This window comes from Notechis scutatus, chromosome 6, assembly GCF_049901735.1.
Source record: "Notechis scutatus isolate UNSWTSFEM ecotype Mainland chromosome 6, rNotScu1.2, whole genome shotgun sequence".
Taxonomy (NCBI): domain Eukaryota; kingdom Metazoa; phylum Chordata; class Lepidosauria; order Squamata; family Elapidae; genus Notechis; species Notechis scutatus.
Genome location: NC_142014.1, coordinates 50,119,588 through 50,137,682, shown reverse-complemented (window position 1 = coordinate 50,137,682; position 18,095 = coordinate 50,119,588). Strand labels below are relative to the sequence as shown.

The 18,095-nt window shown below is 35.4% G+C and overlaps 1 protein-coding gene across 10 annotated transcripts in view; it reads right to left on the bottom strand.

The window, feature by feature from the left end:
• Positions 1-18,095, bottom strand: part of ATF7IP (activating transcription factor 7 interacting protein) — a 99,613-nt gene that overhangs the window by 48,655 nt on the left and 32,863 nt on the right. For 4 of the 10 annotated variants that reach the window (XM_087968220.1, XM_087968221.1, XM_087968214.1 and 1 more), the window contains 2 exons: positions 14,059-14,084; positions 8,934-10,009 (listed from right to left, as the gene is read on the bottom strand). In XM_087968220.1, coding sequence (XP_087824346.1) covers positions 8,934-10,002 — 1,069 coding nt within the window. In that variant the 5' untranslated portion in view covers positions 10,003-10,009; positions 14,059-14,084. Of the gene's footprint in view, positions 1-8,933; positions 10,010-14,058; positions 14,085-14,459; positions 14,660-18,095 lie in introns of those variants that run through there. The other 6 variants (XM_026694606.2, XM_087968216.1, XM_026694618.2 and 3 more) reach the window with 3 other exon arrangements.

The following is an 18,095-nucleotide window of genomic DNA, read 5'->3' as shown; positions in this document are numbered from 1 at the left end:
TCTTATTTATTTTGCAAGGAAGTCACACAGTTGCTGAAATGAGTCACTTTTGCTTGCTGCTTAATTCTTTTTCTTCAGCTATCCAACTGGAGTTCATGGAAGACACTGCCCCCTCATACTACTGTATTTAGAAGAGGTGGAATTAACTCATTCCTAGTCTCCAATTTCAATGTTGCAACATTTGAGCTTTTAATTTGGGCATTCTTGGCAAATTAAGTACTATATATTTTAACAGTCTTTTTACCTTCTTTACCTAAGCTGACAGAGATAGGCTGAAGAATATGGCCCTGGAAGACTAAAACACTCAAATTAAGACAATCTTAACAAGAACAATAGTGTTTTTCATGATCACCGTGACAATTGTAGAGCCAATTTAGCTGCACACTAAGAAAATCAGAAACCTTCCTCTACAGTGCTTTTCAACCAAAACTTAAAAGGTAAATGATTTGGGAAAGAATATCTTCTAAAACAGTGGTTCTCATCCCAAAGGGGTCGCGACCCACAGATTGTGAACCACTGTTCTAAAATATCCTGTCTAGAGAAAATTCTCACTAGGGGCTTTTTTAATTGCTCTGGGTTTTTAAAAAAATCTTGTTTCAATTTACACTATGTATTTCTGTTTATTCTAATACTTGAGGGAAATGAATACAATCATAACCAATTATAATTAAAAACTTAGCAAAAGGTATTTATTTTTTTAATAAGAGTGGAAGCTAAATGCATCTCCTCAGAGAGTGGATTCCGTAACTGTTTTTTAAGCCAGTCCTTTAAAATATAAGTTTGTTTGGCTTTTCATTATATTTTTATTACAAGTAGTACAACTGGTCATTTACCAACCAAATTTAGGACAAACTGAAAAGTTACTTGTGACCCATCCTCAAAGTTACGACTGCCACATTAGACCTACCTCATGCAAACTTATTTCAGGTACTTGGCAACCAACTCACATTAATGCCAGGCTACAGCATCCTAGTCAAGTGATTATATTTTGCTATGTTTTTTGTCATTTTCTGGCAAAAACGCACATTAAATAATCCTGATTCAGACGTATAACTATGCAATTAACTTTAAACACTACAATTCTCACAGCAACCATTGTAAAAACAACCTTAAAATTGAGTCTGGTCACATGATAACTCAACATGCAGCCATAAATTTAAGCTCAATGAAGGTTGTAAGTCAAGGACTACCTGTACAAACTACTCTATGAATATTTACACTGAAGAAATTGACCAATAAACAAGTCACACCTAACAAGAATCCATATATGCAAGGTAATATTGCACCAAATGTATCACTGAATAGAATCAAATTTGGCGCAGCTCCTATAAAGATGGTAGTATAACCGAGGTCCTGATACTTACTTCAGGCTGGAATCTTATCTATAGTTTTACCTAGAAAACAAAGTCGTCACCGCAATAATTGATAGTATGATAAAATCAAGTTAAGCTATTTTATATTATTAGTTACTATATTACCAATCTCTCAAACAAGATCAGCTAGTATCTATACGGACAATATAAAGTATTATAGTATTGTTTTAAAGTTCAGCTAAAAGTAGAAGCAGTTAGATGAAGCAAATATAAATAATTTAAATATTTTAAAAAATCAAAACAAATTGGATGGCAAAATAAATATCAAAAAGAGCATGTCTAAACATGAGGGAGAATCTTAGATCATTATTTGCTAGATTTATATTTCACCTTTCATTTAGTAGCTCAAGGTGGTATAGATCAGGGGTCGCCAACCTTTTGGACCTCAGGAACCGCCAAACTCATAATTTTAGATCCCAGGGACCACTAACTAGTTCTGTGGGTGTGGCCTAATTTCTGGGTGTGGCTTGGTGGTCATGTGACTGGGTGGGCATGGCTTGCATGTAAATATTATAAATATTTATATATTGATTTTTTGTATAAAAAAGAACAACTTTTACCCCAAATCAGGCAAAGCAGGCAGGCAGATTGAGTTGCTCACAGAATCACATTCATTCAGAAATCTATCTGCCATTGACTAGCTCAATCTGTCACATAAAATTTGTTTGCAAGCAAACTCATAAAATTTGCTAGCAAGCAAACTCACAAAATTAACTCACAACACACCATGTATGTAAATATTGCATTTTTTATTTTTTTTAAAAAGAGCAACTTTTACCCAAAATCAGGCAAAGCATGCAGGCAGATTGAGTTGCTCACAGAATCAGATTCATTCAGTGATCTATCTATCTGCCATTGGCTAGCTCAGTCTGTCACATAAAATTTGCTTGCAAACTCATAAAATTTGCTAGCAAGCAAACTCACAAAATTAACTCATAACACACCACGTATGTAAATATTGCATTTTTTATAAAAAAAAAGAGCAACTTTTATCCAAAATCAGGCAAAGCAGGCAGATTGAGTTGCTCACAGAATCAGTGATCTATCTATCTGCCATCGGCTAGCTCAGTCTCTCAAATTTACTTGCCATGAGTCTGCACTGAATTTCCTTGCAAGCAAACCTTCGGTGTACCAAGGGACGTCCACTTGTACCGAAGATCTAAAGACTAGCTAGAAAACAAGAAACCCACAGAACAGATAATGGTCGGAAAAAGGAAAAATAGAAATTTAGCATGCAAATTTGCTGGGTAAGAAGTGGGCGGGGAGTGTTCCCGTGGGCCATGTGAGCAGGGCAGCCTTGTCTTTCTGCGCAGCCTGGATTAATTGCTTTGGGGGGGTGCTCTGGGGGTGAGATTTCTCTGCGACCCACCAAAAAATTTTCACGGCCCATGGTGGGCGACCACTGGTAGAGATAATACTGTCTACAACAGCAGCTCTTTGACAGAGATTGGGCTGAGTGATAGGTACAAGGTCACTCATGAACCTTTGTGACTAAGGGTGGATTAGAATCTGGGTTAAAGTCCAACACTTTAACCACTATACTATACTTCCCCAATCCTTAAAGGCCATCTTTTCTTGTTATAACTTTCAGATGGGTTTCTCAAGCTGTAATTCTCATGTTTGAAGAAAACACAGATGGCATTACATTATAATTAAACTAAGCAAAATAGGCAAAATTGCTTAACAGTTCCATTTCTCTTGGTATGTGTGTCATAATTCTAAGCGAATAGAATTTATTCTAGATTGATCCACCTAGACAATCTTCACAGTTATCCTCAGTGCAATTGTCTACTGTATACAGGATCCAAATCTGAGTTGGTCATCAGGACCAGAGGTTTAACCTTCCAGGCTTTCGGACTTGTGCTGCAGCCCATCCTGGTCATATCACACCCCATGACTAAGGTTCTCTTGTACTATTCCTCTCTGCAGGGAGGCTGAACCCATTCATACCCAGTGAACACATTAGTCCACACCTGGCAAATGAGAGTCCCAAATGGATTTCAAAGGGAGCTGAGAGAAATAACTGCTGCTACATGGTCCTGTTGAAGTCCTAGCGGTTGCCTAGAATAGGGAGTCTGCTGGAGCCCTAGACATGATTGCTCTTATATAGTCTCTCTGGTCTGATCACTCATGTTACTCCCTATGCTTCACAAAGGAACTAAGAGAGTCAAAAAGATGCCCAAAAGAGATGCCTGAAGCACTGCTGGATAAAAACAAAGAACGAACTTGACCAAACATGAGCTAAAATTGCTATTAAGGTTTACCTAATACCAATAAGAGCTGCTAAGCATTGATACCTCTCTGCTCTTACTGCATCCACAAAATGCTGCCGAGCAGCCATGCTTAGGGTCACCAGAGTCCTCCTTGGATAAGGTGCCTCAGAAATCCATCTTCAGAGCCATGCGGAAGAATTTGAGGCATTAGTGGATAAAATCACTTGGATTTGTTCATAGTTGGATCCAAGAGTGGTTTAAGTCCTATGTAGATGACAAAGGAACACATACCCAGCTTTATGGGAACTGTTCAACTTGAGGAAGTGGGCAGGGTCCTGTAGGGTGCAACAACCACCACCTGCATATTAGATCCATGACCCTTCTGGCTGGTTAAGGTTATCCAGTGGGTGTGTGACTTGATCCTTGTTGGAGGGAGTGTTTCCAGCCCCTTTTAAGGTGTCACTGCTGTGCCCCCTAGATCAAGAAGCCGTTACTGAACTCGACTGTGCTGGACAATTTTCGTGTAATCTTCAACTTTTACTTTTTAGGAAAAGCACTTGAGAAGGTGATATGACCTCAAGAGGGCCCTGGAGAAAAAGCATTATCAGATTTCAGGCTCTGATATGGGACCAAAACTGCATTGTTTGCACTCATGGATATCTGGTAGGAGTGAAAGGGAGGTTGTGCATCCATCTTTGCTCTCCTTGCTTGACTATGACATCCTTTAGGGGTGATCTTGGGGTGGGTGGGGCTGGTTCTCCTCTTTCTTCAGAGGCCAATTCCAATTGGCGTTAATAGAGATATCCAGTTCATGGCCCTTCCTTTGTTGGGTGCAGCAGGGCTGTGCTCCCTCCACTCCTTTTTAATAGCTACATGAAACCTCTGGGTGAGATCATCCATCGCCATAGGATGAGGTGATATTATCTCTGTCCTAGGTGAAGTGAGTGATGCAGTGGTTGTCCTTTTGCGGTGCCTAGAGGCTACAGGGATCTGAATGGGGAGCAAAAGACAACAACTGAACCCTGATAACACGGAATGGCTGTGGGTGGGTGCCCTGTATCGTTTTCATCTTGGGTCTTGGATGCGGTTGCACTACTGCTTACAAACCTGGTGAAGGACCTTAGACTCACAGGACCTGTGTGGTCAGGAGTACCTTTGCCCAACTCCCATTGTGCACCAGTTACATCCTTTCCCAGAAAGGAAAGCTCTCTGCTCAGTTACTTATGCCTTGGTGATCTCCTGATTGGATTTTTTTTTTTTTTTAAATTTTGAGTTTTCACAAAGAAAAAAAAATACAAATAAAACATCTTTTTTGAAAGCAGCATAATCCTGGGTTACATTTCTTCGTACAGACACAAATTCAGGTTCATGCTCATTTTTATATTCTATTCCATATCTTATTACTATTTTACATTTTCTACATAGCTTCTCCCCTCTTTTAACATTCTCAATTTTATGTTAATTATCTCATCTCAATTCAAATCATTGTATTTATATATTTTTTTCTGTCCTGTTTCAATTATCTATTATCTTTTCTCATTAAACAAAATTTCTCCTGTAGTTACTGATTGGAGTATGACGCCTTTATATCTTTTCCCTAAAGTTGTAACATTCAATATAATACATAACTTCCATTCGGATTCTGCTTGGTACATTCTTAAAATACACACTGTATTCTTAAAAAAGAAAAAAATTATAAATATATATAATTAAAACAACATTCCATTCCAATTCAATTCTATCATTAATATTAATATTCATTAAAGTCTTAACATATTTAACATTACCTTTCAATTAAATATCATACTTCTATGGGAACAATTATAAGCTTTCCATAGTTAATCTACCCCCTTCACTTATATTTTATAAAACATTAACTAATTAAGATGTTCCCGTTCCTTCCTAATTCAATTTTCTCATTTATTTTATTTATTTTATTCACAAACATTTCACTAAATTACACTATTTTATCCCTCATTTTAATCATACGTTGTTTCCAATTTTCTAATTATTTCTATTACTAATATAACAATACAATCTTATGTACCTTTACAGAATCCCTTTTTCAGTTAGATTTTCACCTATTATCTCTAAATAGGTCCTGTTTCTCTATATCTTGCTCCGGGGTCCTTTGTAACTTATTTTCCTTTCCTTCTTCCCTCTCTTCTTCTCTCTCTCCTTGTCTCTCTACCTCTATTTCTCTCTTTTGTATTCCCCTCTTCTGTTGCTTTCCAGTATTATACTTATTTTTCAAATTATGTTTCTTTTCTTTGGTTGTTTTTTTAAGTCTTAAATTCTCCATTCTCTTTTCCCCCTTTCCTTTTTCTTCCCCACATAAAATTGCTTATTCATTAAAGATGGCTTCTTCTTTGTCCCAGTCTTCTTGTTTTGCAGTCGTTTCTTGTTGTTTCTCATAGTTCCAAATCTCCATTTCTAAGAATTAAAAAATGAAGCCAAAAGAACCCTTCCCTTCTTGTGCATCTTCTTTGTGCTTTTTAAGTTCCATTTTCAATTCATCCAGAAGTGGTGCCATTGTATAAATTTTTAAACAACCACTCGATTGATTTTAGTCATTCAAATATAATAACCAAGAATCCAAAGATCACCAAATAATCCAAATACACGCAAGCTGTTTCTTTTTGCTCTTTTTTTTCACTTTCTCTTCCTGGGGTTACTATTTAGTTGCAAAGTTTCAGTTAAAATGTATCTTTTAGAAGTCTTGTTGAAGTTTTACTGTAGATTCTTTTTAATTCCAGGCAGTCTCCTCCCACTTCCAGATCCTGCCCTTATTCTTTTTCTCTCCCTTCCTGCTTATGAAAAAGAAAATTTTTAATGTCCAGAAATCTTTATTATCCCTTTGGCATTTTGTTTTATTTTCAGCTTAATTGCCTATTGATGTCAAAGCAGATTTTTCCGACTTCTTATTTAAGTCTCTTAGTTGTCAGTATAGGGAAGGAGAGAGAAGGGGAAAAAAGCCAAACCTTTCCCTTTTCACTTTCCTTCGCTGCTTCCGACTCTTCTTTGGGAGCGATGTTATTTTTTGTAAGTTTAAATTCTAGGGTACCTTAGTTGTTGCTTTTACAATTTAATCCAGTCAGCCAAAACTTTCACTTCTTATCTTCCTCCTGCACATTCTTTTCCGGTCGAGTTCTTTTTTGTGGTGGCCATTTCTGACCACCGCTGCAACCGCCTTTGGGAAAGGGAGTAATGGCCAGCTGAGGAGGAGAGATGCGGCTCTCCTCGACCCTGCTGGCGGTCTCCCCCCTCTTCACCACCTCTACGGGGTGGCTTAGCCCTGAAACCAGCTGGCTCGGGGCGCTCCAGCGGCGAGCCCAGACAGAAACCGCGCATGATCGCAGATTTCTGTCGCCGAAGCCCTTCAAACCGGAAGTTCTCCTCCTGATTGGATTATTGTAACATGCTCTACATGAAGATATCCACAAAATGTATCCTAGAATTAGATCTGGAAGCAAACTGGCACCCAATGCAGTTCATTGAATAAATTATTTATGCCTATCTGCTTCAGTATCTTTATTATCAATTTTAAGATTGCTTAGATTTGATTGCTGTACCTATTGCCATTAGTTTGGTCTTTATATTTCATCCTACCCCATTTTTTTTCATTCTGCTCTTTTTTACTTTCATTACTAGAGTTTAGAGATTTGCATTTCTACTGTCATTAGCATAGTGCAGGTTACATTTCTTCTTCCAATTTTAAACCCCTGCTAATTATTTTCTAATCCAACTTCCTTCAATATGTACTCTATGTATAGGCTGAATATATAGAATACACAGCAGTGTGAGCAGCGTGGTAACATAGTGGTGAAGATGCTCAGAAGATTGAGAGTTCAATCCTAGATGATGGCAGATGTTTCTTCCTTACGGTGCAAAGATGTAACATCTGCTGCGAACTCCACATAAATGTCAGAAAGGGCATATACACCATGTATCTGCTCTAAGAACCTTACATCTAAGAACCAGAATATAAATTATTCAAGTAGATAATAATCTTAATAGGAAACAATATTTAAAGAAACAGTGATGAGCATTATTAAAGTAAATTTTTGATTTAAAAATGTATTTTCATTTATATTTTGGACCACAGTTTGTTTTAATCTAATATGGCTTTTCAGAGTTAAGGTTTGATATTTATTTATTCTATTGTTCCATAATTTAAATTTTAAATAATACAATGCACATCTCAAATAGGGACAAAAGCACTATATACCAGTAAATGTCAAGTAAAATAGAATTATCAATTTGAGCAATTTTTTATTTTAGAATTACACAAAAATTAGTTTCTAAATCTTTCAGACATATTTGAAATACTGATCAACTAATTCTTTTCTGTTGCCTTTAAGAATTTTGGAAATTATTTTGTAGTGGTTTGAATACTATTCACATAGCTCCAGAAGGTAGCACTTTATTGTTTTTGACAAAATTTTCTTCAGAATTCAATCCTACTCAACAGAATTTAATGCTTACAAATGACATGTAACAAAGTTACATGTTACAGCGTAACAAAGGTATTTGTGAGGAAGTTTTCAATCCTGATATTTTATTTTCAATTGTTATTCCAACTCTCACGAACCAAACTGTTTTTGAAATAAAATCAAACATTAGTATTTTTATTACAAACAGAATATCACTGCTGAGAATCAACCCTGAAAATCAAAAAGATTCATAAGCGAAGTAGAAAAACAAGTAAAATTGAGCCACTTAATATCAACTGATTCAAATATTCTACTAATGCAGTTTGAACTTTTACACAGCAACAAAATTAAATCTAGTCTGAATATATTATAAATGTAAAAAATAAAATTCAATTAACCACAAGTAGGTATCAATAGCATGAAATGCCTCTAAAATAGTTTTTACTGCATTTGTTGTAGATATGGTCTATTTGATTTGATTTGATTTGGTATTCTACAGTTGCTGGGAGTTGGGTGGCACATGAATTAAAAAAAATATTATAGTTGGTCGCAATCAGCAAGATATTTACACTCAATTTGGCATTTTTATCCACCTATTGAGTTCTTCCCAAGGACTTGGGATAGGCAGATGTTGTTTGATGGTTGTTGTTATTAATGAAAAGTAGGCTTTGAAAGCTTGAGTAGTTTACTATTTTATGGTTATTGTACAGTATTATTTTTATGTTTTAATTTTTAAACAGCAAAATATTGATATTGTGACTTAAAAACACTGGACTACAATTAATGCTTGTTCTACATTTAATATAACTAAATTTATTATTTCACAGATAAGGCAATTATTTTACTGCATTTAAGTTCCAATATTGTTTCAAATGATCATTTAAAATGGAGGGGGGGGGGAAGATGCCACTCACCTGGAGGGTTTTCATGGCTTGGCATTAATACTACAGCATCTTTGTCACAACAAACTTCTTCTTCATCAGAAAGAACCAAGAAAGCTTCTTTGGGCAAACTTTCATTGCTTTCATGTTTAGATGGAGAATTTAAAGAATTTGCTACCTTTTCTTCTGAACATAAGCTAGGAGTCTCTACAGGAAGCAAGATGGGTTGAGAGAAACAATCTAATGCATTTGCTGGGGCCAGCTTTTCTAAAATCGGAATGATTTCATCTGTTTCCATTCTAGCTGCATTTCCCAACATATTCTCAGTTGGTGGTTCTTCTACAGTTTTTTGAGCTATAGTCTCTACAACATCTGCAGATTTGATTTCATTCTTTGAACCTTCAGCTGTATTCAAACTACTAGATATTGCTTCCTCATCAACGTTCTCTTTTACAACAGCTTCCTCTGCATTATTTTTTTCCTCTATAGACAGCTCAGGAGTAATAGCCAACTCATTTGTTTCTGCTGGTTCTACCATTTGGTCATTAATGTTACTTTCTTCTTCAGTATGACTTGATGAGGATTTCTGATCTGAAATATCAGCTACACAAAGATCTTTATAATTTAGGTCCTCTTTTATAGTGATCTCTTCCTGGATGTCATTATCTTTATTACAATCAAGTACTTGACTTTCAGATCCAGGACTCAAAAGTGGGCTACTATTTTCATGATGTTGCTCAGAAACAATGTTTTCAGGAGATAGTGTTTCAAATTTTGCTGTTAAGTCACTATGCTGGTTGTCCTTGTTATCTGGACTTTTGACATCAGTGATTTCATCAGATTCTATTTTATTGTCTTCAGGATCAAGACATGCATCATCTAGGCCATTCACCTCTCTTTCCTCAATGCAGTCAGAATTTAATAAAGGAGAACTGATATCTGAATCCCCATTTTCATGTTTTCCATTTAACAGTTTCAGATCAGCGGTCTTCAAAAGATCTTCTTTTACTTTATATACACTTTCAAGCTGTTGTCTGTCACTTGTTCGCATGGTTTTACGGGCCTTAAAGACTTTTTTTTGAGGTTCTTCACTGTTTTCCATCTTGATTCTTAAAAGTAGTTTTAGGATAAAAAAGAAAAACAAGAAAAATCCATCAGTAAAAATCTAACATTAAATACAACAGGTTTGTTATTTATTTATTTTTTGTAAAATCATTGGGAAGATGGTTTAAATAATGACTCTCATTGGACCTTTTGTGGCACAGAATCTCTTTTTATTTTAGGAAGTTATTAAAACTTGATCATGGAGGTAAAGTATGGATGGCACCATACTGAAATCACATTCTATAAATTGTCATCTTTCTAGTTCAATTGAGATAGCAAGTCTTTAAAAATTGGTAGAGATTGGTAGTCCTTGCTTAACAACCACAATTAGGATCAGCAACTCTGTCGATAAGCAATGCAGTTAAGTGAGACATCACATGACTGTGATGGATTTACAACTTCACTTCCGCTGCAATTGTTAAGCAAATTACCCATGGTGGTTAAATGATTTGTGATTTTACTGCTAGATTCTCCATTGATTCTGCTTGTTGGAAGCCAGCTGTGAATCATGCAAATGGAACCACATGATTGCATAGTAATACATGTAAGGACTGGTTGTAAAGTTACTTTCTCAGTGCTGTCATAACTTCAAATGGTTGCTAACTAGGGCAGCTGTTAAATGAGGTCTACCAGTGCCTTCTCCAGGACTAATGTCTAACTGGGAATCTTTTCAGTAGATTTTTTAAAAAAAAATAATGAAGAAAACCACTCAAGAAACTTTCACTATAAACTCTGCTAAATTTATTTTTGAAATATCCTAAGACATTTAAACTGATTTAACACAATAGTTTAATCCCTACTGCGCAAACATCACAAAATATCCACAAGGGTGCAGTAGTTAGTCACTTCATAGATTTGTTGTTAGAGAAGGTACAGTGTCAAGAAAAATCAAAGCAGTATGCAATTGGATCATAACTAAGCACTTTAAATAATTTGGTGATATCTGTGCAAACCAATCAGTCATTCTCTATTTTTTAGAATAAAATTGCTGTAAAAACATGTTCCATTGTTCAAATAAAGCTCATATGCATGTAGATCTGGTAATAGTTAACTTAAAATCATACATGAGGAATTTAAAATAGATTCAGCATTTCTGCTTTTTACTCCAGAAAGTGTATCTGTAATTTACATCAGGGGGATTTAAAACTATAAAATTGGATACTTTAGTAAATCTTGATTTCTTCTCATACAAATGGCTCCATAGAATGCAGGTAATGCAGAAAAGCTTGCATAACTTAATTCAGTGGATTCATAAACACCCACAAATCTTAAAAGAGATATGTCTTACCAAGAAGAAACAATTTCTGAAATTCAATGGTCTTATTTTTGCTTTTTGAAGTTCTACAGTTCAGAACCATACGATAAATTAGGAGATAGGACTATGTAAGTATATCTTGCTTAGTTTTGCAAACACTTATAGTATTTGCATATGCATAATACAATTCATTTCATAAATATCATTTCATTTCATCTCCAACAATAGGGCCTCCCCCAATAGGAAGTCCCAGCATGTTTTATAGGCATGATATGAAATTAAGCCCCTCCCCCAAATTAAGGCCTATATTAAAACATGCAAAATGGGGGGAATGGTGGGGGGCTTGCCGTTAGGAAGTACTTTTGTTGCACACCCGGATATGGTGCTGCCTGCGTTGACCCGATACGAAGTGCCCCACCAACGCCGAGGTCAACATCCAAGCCGTCGCCGCCTGCCCGAAGATGCAAGGGGGAATTAAGTCACCCCGAAAAGACACCTAGCCATTTTTTCGGGCTCAAAAAAATAAGACCCAGCCTTATTATATGAGAAACACGGTATTAAACATTATTTCATCTACCAGAAGAAATTATTTAAATCACTTGTCACTTTTATTTGGTGAAACGTTTTGTCAATACAGATGTAGCTTTCAAGTGTTCATCTGTGTAAGAGTAGTTTCTAAAGCGATATTCCAAAGTGTCCTTGCCTCCATAATTAGGAACTTTTCTTTCTCTTCCCTATTTTTTTTTAAAAAACAAGTTCATTGCTACATGTCAACGAAGATAGATATTAGAATAGCTGCTGCTATGAATTAACCCATACTCATGAAGTCATATTAGTACTTAAAAGGGTTAACCAATCACTTTCTAGCTCAAGTGTATTTTACCGGGCAACAGAGGCCAAGATCACAGAAAGACAACATATTGTGTGAGACTCAAGACAGTTCCATATGCTACAAGCATTCCAGAAGGGCATTTCTGTTAGTTTCAAAAGCAGTGTTTCTCCAACAAACATAACCCAGTTTAGAAAAAAATTATATTAGCAAATAATGTTCACTATTAAGTGGGTATGCATAAATGTTGCCTGCACGGTAATTAGGAAATCCTTGGCCTTGGTACCATGTTCTAGATGGATTATAGACGCGTTCTAAAACATGGCTCAGACAGTCCATCAAAATGGAAATGCACACTTGTATAATGAATTCCACTTTGCTATGCCAAGAATACACATGAAGAAATGCATAGTGATGTTTTGAAATTCCATACATTTTCATAATCTTACTTAAGATTATTTTTCTTCTTTCTTTAAAGTATTTGCTGGAGTGCTTAGGTGTCTTTATAAATATTTCTTAAATTATGCCATTAGCAAATTAACAAAAATTCTACACTTAAAAGAATTGCATTACCTTCCACACAAGCTGAATTATATATGTATTAAAAGGCAGTGCTTACATTGTTTGTTTTGGTTTCCCATTTTATTAAGAAAAAATAAGAACTATAAGTCTTGAATAAGACTCCAAGAATTATAGTTTGCATAACTGTTGCCACTTAGATTGAGCATAAATCAGGAAGAATGGTAGTTAACAACAGCAATAGTATTTCTTCTATTTTTTTAGCTCTTGCAGTATCAGAAGCATACTCAAGATGGAGTTAGCTGTACTCACAAATTTGTGAGACAGGAAAAAATTGGCAGCTGTGCTTTATTGTTACCAAGCTGCTTCCTGTGAAAGTTTTATCTTATCCTATTGGCTCAAGAATGCTAATCCTGACCCACCAGTTAAGAACATGAAATCTCAGTTCTGCCCAGCAACAAGAAAATCAAATAAAACTGAACATTTAGACATATAGCTTGTAAGAAAAAATTGCTAAAATATTTAGAAAATGTACAATCCTTTACAGTATTTTGAAATATCCTTCTTCAATATAATGTTAAGGGTAATTGTAGCAGTAAGATTGGAAATTGTTGAAGTTTCCATATAACAGGTTGTGAAATTGAGAGCTTAACCTAGTTCTGAATTTTTCAATTTCAGTATCAAATAGTATACATTTCCTTCAACCAACATAAACATCAACTAATTGCATTCTGTGTTAGTTTCTGAGCAACTACCATAAAACCATAAAATTGTTAAGATAATTGCTAAAGCGCTAATATACAATTACAAGCTACTATAAGGCCTATGCAAATCAACTGTGCTAATCGGTTGAGATTTGCTATTATTGTTATTGGCATATTCTCTCAAATACTTTTTAAATTTATACTTTTATTTTGCTAACCATCTTTGCATTATTTCCTATAGTTGGATTTCCTATATTTGGATTTTAAATAAATCGTAATCTCAGCAGGACATTTGCTAGGTTGCAAAAGCATTCCTTTGGTTTTATAAAGATGATAAATAGCCTTCAGGGTAGTATAATGGGAACCCGTGTTAATACAGTAATCAAAGGGTGAGTTCTTAAATTTGTAATACGATTTCCTAAAATGATACATGACTACATGCAACCTGTCTCATAAATAAAGCCAGAATAGAATGTGAATGATTTAGACATCTCTAAAAGCTTGCTGCTGTTGAAGGCTTGCCCAAGCATAACACGAAATTTTGACAATGCTCTTACTGTGTTCTCCATTAAGAAACCTATTTTAAAGCAGCAAATAAATATTTGGTACTAAAAGTTACATAGCATTTAACACTATGTTTTTAATAGGGCAACAATAAGCCTACCAAAAGCAAAATGCAAAACTATATATATTTACATTTCAGCTCCTTTCTTATTTGTAACTTTATAATTAGATTTGATATCTTACCTTTTTACGCCACCAAGTGTCACCCTCTGGAAACACAAGGGAAATTACATAGAAATACATCAAAATTCAAAATTTCAGTATTAAAAAGTAGCATTTATAAACCTTCAGAAAGCAAATGATAATTCTCTTACAAGACACATTAAACTTAAACGGTTTCTACGGATTTTCCAGAAAATTGTTGACTGTTTTTTGAGAAGATTTCATCGACAGAAATGAAATATATCTGCTTGTATGTGCACAACCACAAACACTATTGGCTTATACCAAACCCTGTACTTTGAAAATAATAAATGCGGATCAAATAGATGCACTTCAATTTTGGGAGACTTCACAAATGAAAATTTTGTTATAATACAAATTTATCTCCCCTTATCATGAACCAAATTAACCTACAGATTTACCTTTGGCATTTACTTGTCATTTAAAAATGACAATACATTTTCTGAGTATATAGAAACATGTCCTAACAAGAAGCCCCTGAAGCCATGCTACCATATTATCAGCAAGCCTAATAAGAGAAATTATACATAAACAAGACATAACAAGTCTGATGTCAGACAAATTACTGAATATTAATGCAATTCCATTGGTTGGCAACTAAAGACTGGTTTGAACAAGCCTAGCAGTACTAGAGGCTGAGAATCAGCAGGAAGCAGGAAAAGATCTGCCTGGCAACAAGGCTAAAAATAGCACACCTCCTAAGCATTAGCACTACTGTATATGAAATCAGCGGAGCTTCATGAAATCTTCCTGCCTCTTTCGATATGCACAATGGAGTGCTCTTCATAACAAAGTTAAACTATTATGTTCTCCCCACAACAGAGCCAGATTAGCACACATCAGTTAAGCATGTAACAAATTTTCGTGCAGTCTTCTTTACACATAGAATACATGACAAAGTTTTGCCTATTATTTCTTTTTACCCTTAAAGACAGGAAATATAGCCCTATCTTTAGAAATAGTTAAATTCAACTATATTTTTTTTAAATGATAATGCTCTCAAGGTTTTCATCCACCATTAAACTATATGTATATATCATGCTAAAAAAAATATACACCTATGTATAATTTCATAGGGAGGCATTTGACCGGTTTGACTAAAAATATTAAACATCTACAAAATTGCCCACTTTTTCATTTAATAAAACCCCAATGCTTTTGAGAAACCTCTTAGTGGAAAGAGACCCTTGCCTTCCTTCCATGATGCATAATCATTCCTACCTCAAAGCAGAATTTCCTTGCATGTTTAAAAAGTATTAACAAATATTGTACTTCAGATTAAAAGTATTTCTATTTGTTTTAAATTATCATTACCTAAGCCCATACAAAATTAAGTCAAGCAAAATGAGCTTCACTTAAGAAACAAAATATAAACAGACATTTAATAATCAAATAGCTATATATAGTAAACGGAATGTAAAGACTTTTTATCTGAACAGCAAGTTCAGTAACTTTAATACATGGAGAAAGGGGGAAACATGGTGGTTAAGCACAATCTCACTCCCCTTAAATAAAACCAATTAAGACTCAACAATAGTACCCATATTTCACATGACTAAAATCTCAATCCCAACATCTCTAGTAAAGCAGTATTTCTTAATAGTACTGGAAATTACTTTATTTATATTTGATATCTTGAAGAGGTGACTGCTGATATGCATGCGAGCACTAAGATAAACATTGATAATTTGGCTCAATATAAGGAGAATAAAATGAAGCACTGCACTGACTTCCCAAAGAGGATCTGCATGATACAATAAAGCATTAAATGTTCATTAACATGAAATTATACACTGCATCTTAAATCCTATCTTGAATACTTCTATCCGTAGAAGATATGAAGTGGCCACCAAATTTTTGATTATCAAATTGGAATTGGAAACCAGTAAGTAACAGTTATTTTAAAATTTCATTATTGTTAGAAATGGTGCCTACTACTAGTCATTTAAAACATTTCATCATGGAGGAACAGTTGAAAATGGTTAAGACCTCAGGATTTGGAATATTGCATAACATTTTCACTCTTTAAGTAAGTGTGAGAATGTAACATTTTAAACGTAATTAGACAATTTTATTCAACCCTTGTTATTCATAGGCTTTCGTTCTTGAAAAACCTTTTACAAAGGGAAACAATTATTGAAACACCATTCCTAGTGAGGTGACATCATCTATAATCATAATATGGAGAAACGTGTTAAACAAGAACAGAATTTCCTTAATGAAGCTCATGTCAGTACTGAGTGGTAAAGCTCTCAAGCTTTTTTCCCCTACTGTGCATGGCCATATACATTGACACGGTTGAAGAAAAATGTACATTTGTATAGAAGTGAATAAGAATGCTTAGAAAACAATGACTGAGACTAATAACAACGGGTTTTCCTTCCTGGTTATTACTACTGTTGTTCATAAGTTTTTAAACCCATTATCTAGATTTATTCTTTCTGTTGATTTAACGTATTGTAATAAATGAAATCCCACTTTTTAAATAAGTATTCAGATTTAACAGATAATCAGAGTTGGAAGGGACCTTGTAGATCATCTAGTCTAACCCCCCACCCAAGCAGGAGACCCTACACCATTTCTGACAAATGGCAGTCCAATCTCTTCTTGAAAGTCTCACATGATTGCACTCCCACAACTTCCGAGGACAAGCTGTTCCATTGGTTGATTGTTCTCACTGTCAGAAAGTTTCTCCTTATTTCCAGGTTAAATCTCTCCTTGTTCAGTTTCCATCCATTATTCCTTGTCTGGCTACAGATGCTTTAGAAAACAGATTGACTCCTTCCTCTCTGTGGCAGCCCCTCAAATATTGCAAGACTGCTATCTTGTCTCCCCTGGTCCTTCTCTTCACTAGACTAACCATACCCAGTTCCTGTAATCGTTCTTCGTATGTTTTAGTCTCCAGTCCCCTAATTATCCTGGTTGCTCTTCTCTGTACTTTTTCTAGAGTCTCAACATCTTTTTTATAATGTGAACAAAACTGGATCCAGTACTCTAGGTGTGGTCTTACTAAGGCTTTATAGAGTGGTATTAGTACTTCCCTTGATCTTGATTGTATCCCTCTGTTAATACAATTTAGGATTGCATTAGCTTTTTTGGCTGCTGCTGCACACTGCTGGCTCATATTTAGCTGGTTGTCCACTAAGACTCCAAGATCCCTCTCACAGCTACTGCTGAGCCTGGTTTCACCCAGTCTATATGTGTACTTTTGGTTTTTTTTGCCGAAGTGTAGGACTTTACTTTTCTCTACATTGAATTTCATTTTGTTAGATACAGCCCAGTGTTGTAGTCTGTCAAGATCCATCTGGATCTTGAGCCTATCTTCTTGGGTGTTAGCTATTCCTGCCAGCTTAATAGCATCTGCAAATTTGGTAAGTTCCCCTTCTATTCCCTCATCTAAGTTGTTAATGAAGATATTGAAGAGTACTGGGCCTAAGACAGAACCTTGTGGCACCCCACTGCTTACTTCCCTCCATGTAGACTTAGACCCATTAAGGACTACTTGCTGAGTATGGTTTGCCAGCCAGTTGCGAGTCCATCTAGTGATGGTGCTGTCTATTCCACTTTTTTCTAGCTTACTAAGAAGTAGGTTGTGGTTTGGTTTGTCGAATGCCTTGCTGAAATCTAAATATATTATGTCCACAGTATTTTGCTGGTCTACTAATTTAGTCAGTGTGTTGAAGAATGAAATAAGATTGGTTTGGCATGATCTGTTTTTAACAAACCCGTGCTGACTGCTAGTTATTACTTTACTTGTTTCTAGTTGTTGGCAGATGTTTTTTTATTATTTTTTCCAGTATCTTCCTGGGTATTGAGATGTTAGGCTGATTGGTCTATAGTTTCCTGGGTCTGTTTTTCCCCCTTTTTTAAAGATGGTAACCACATCAGCTCTTTTCCAGTCCTCTGGTAGTTCCCCAGTGCTCCAGGATTTTTGAAAGATATGGTGCAGTGGTTCTGAGATGACCTCTGCCAGCTCCTTTAAAACTCTGAGATATAATCCATCAGGCCCCAATGATTTGTTTTCATCAAGATCAGAC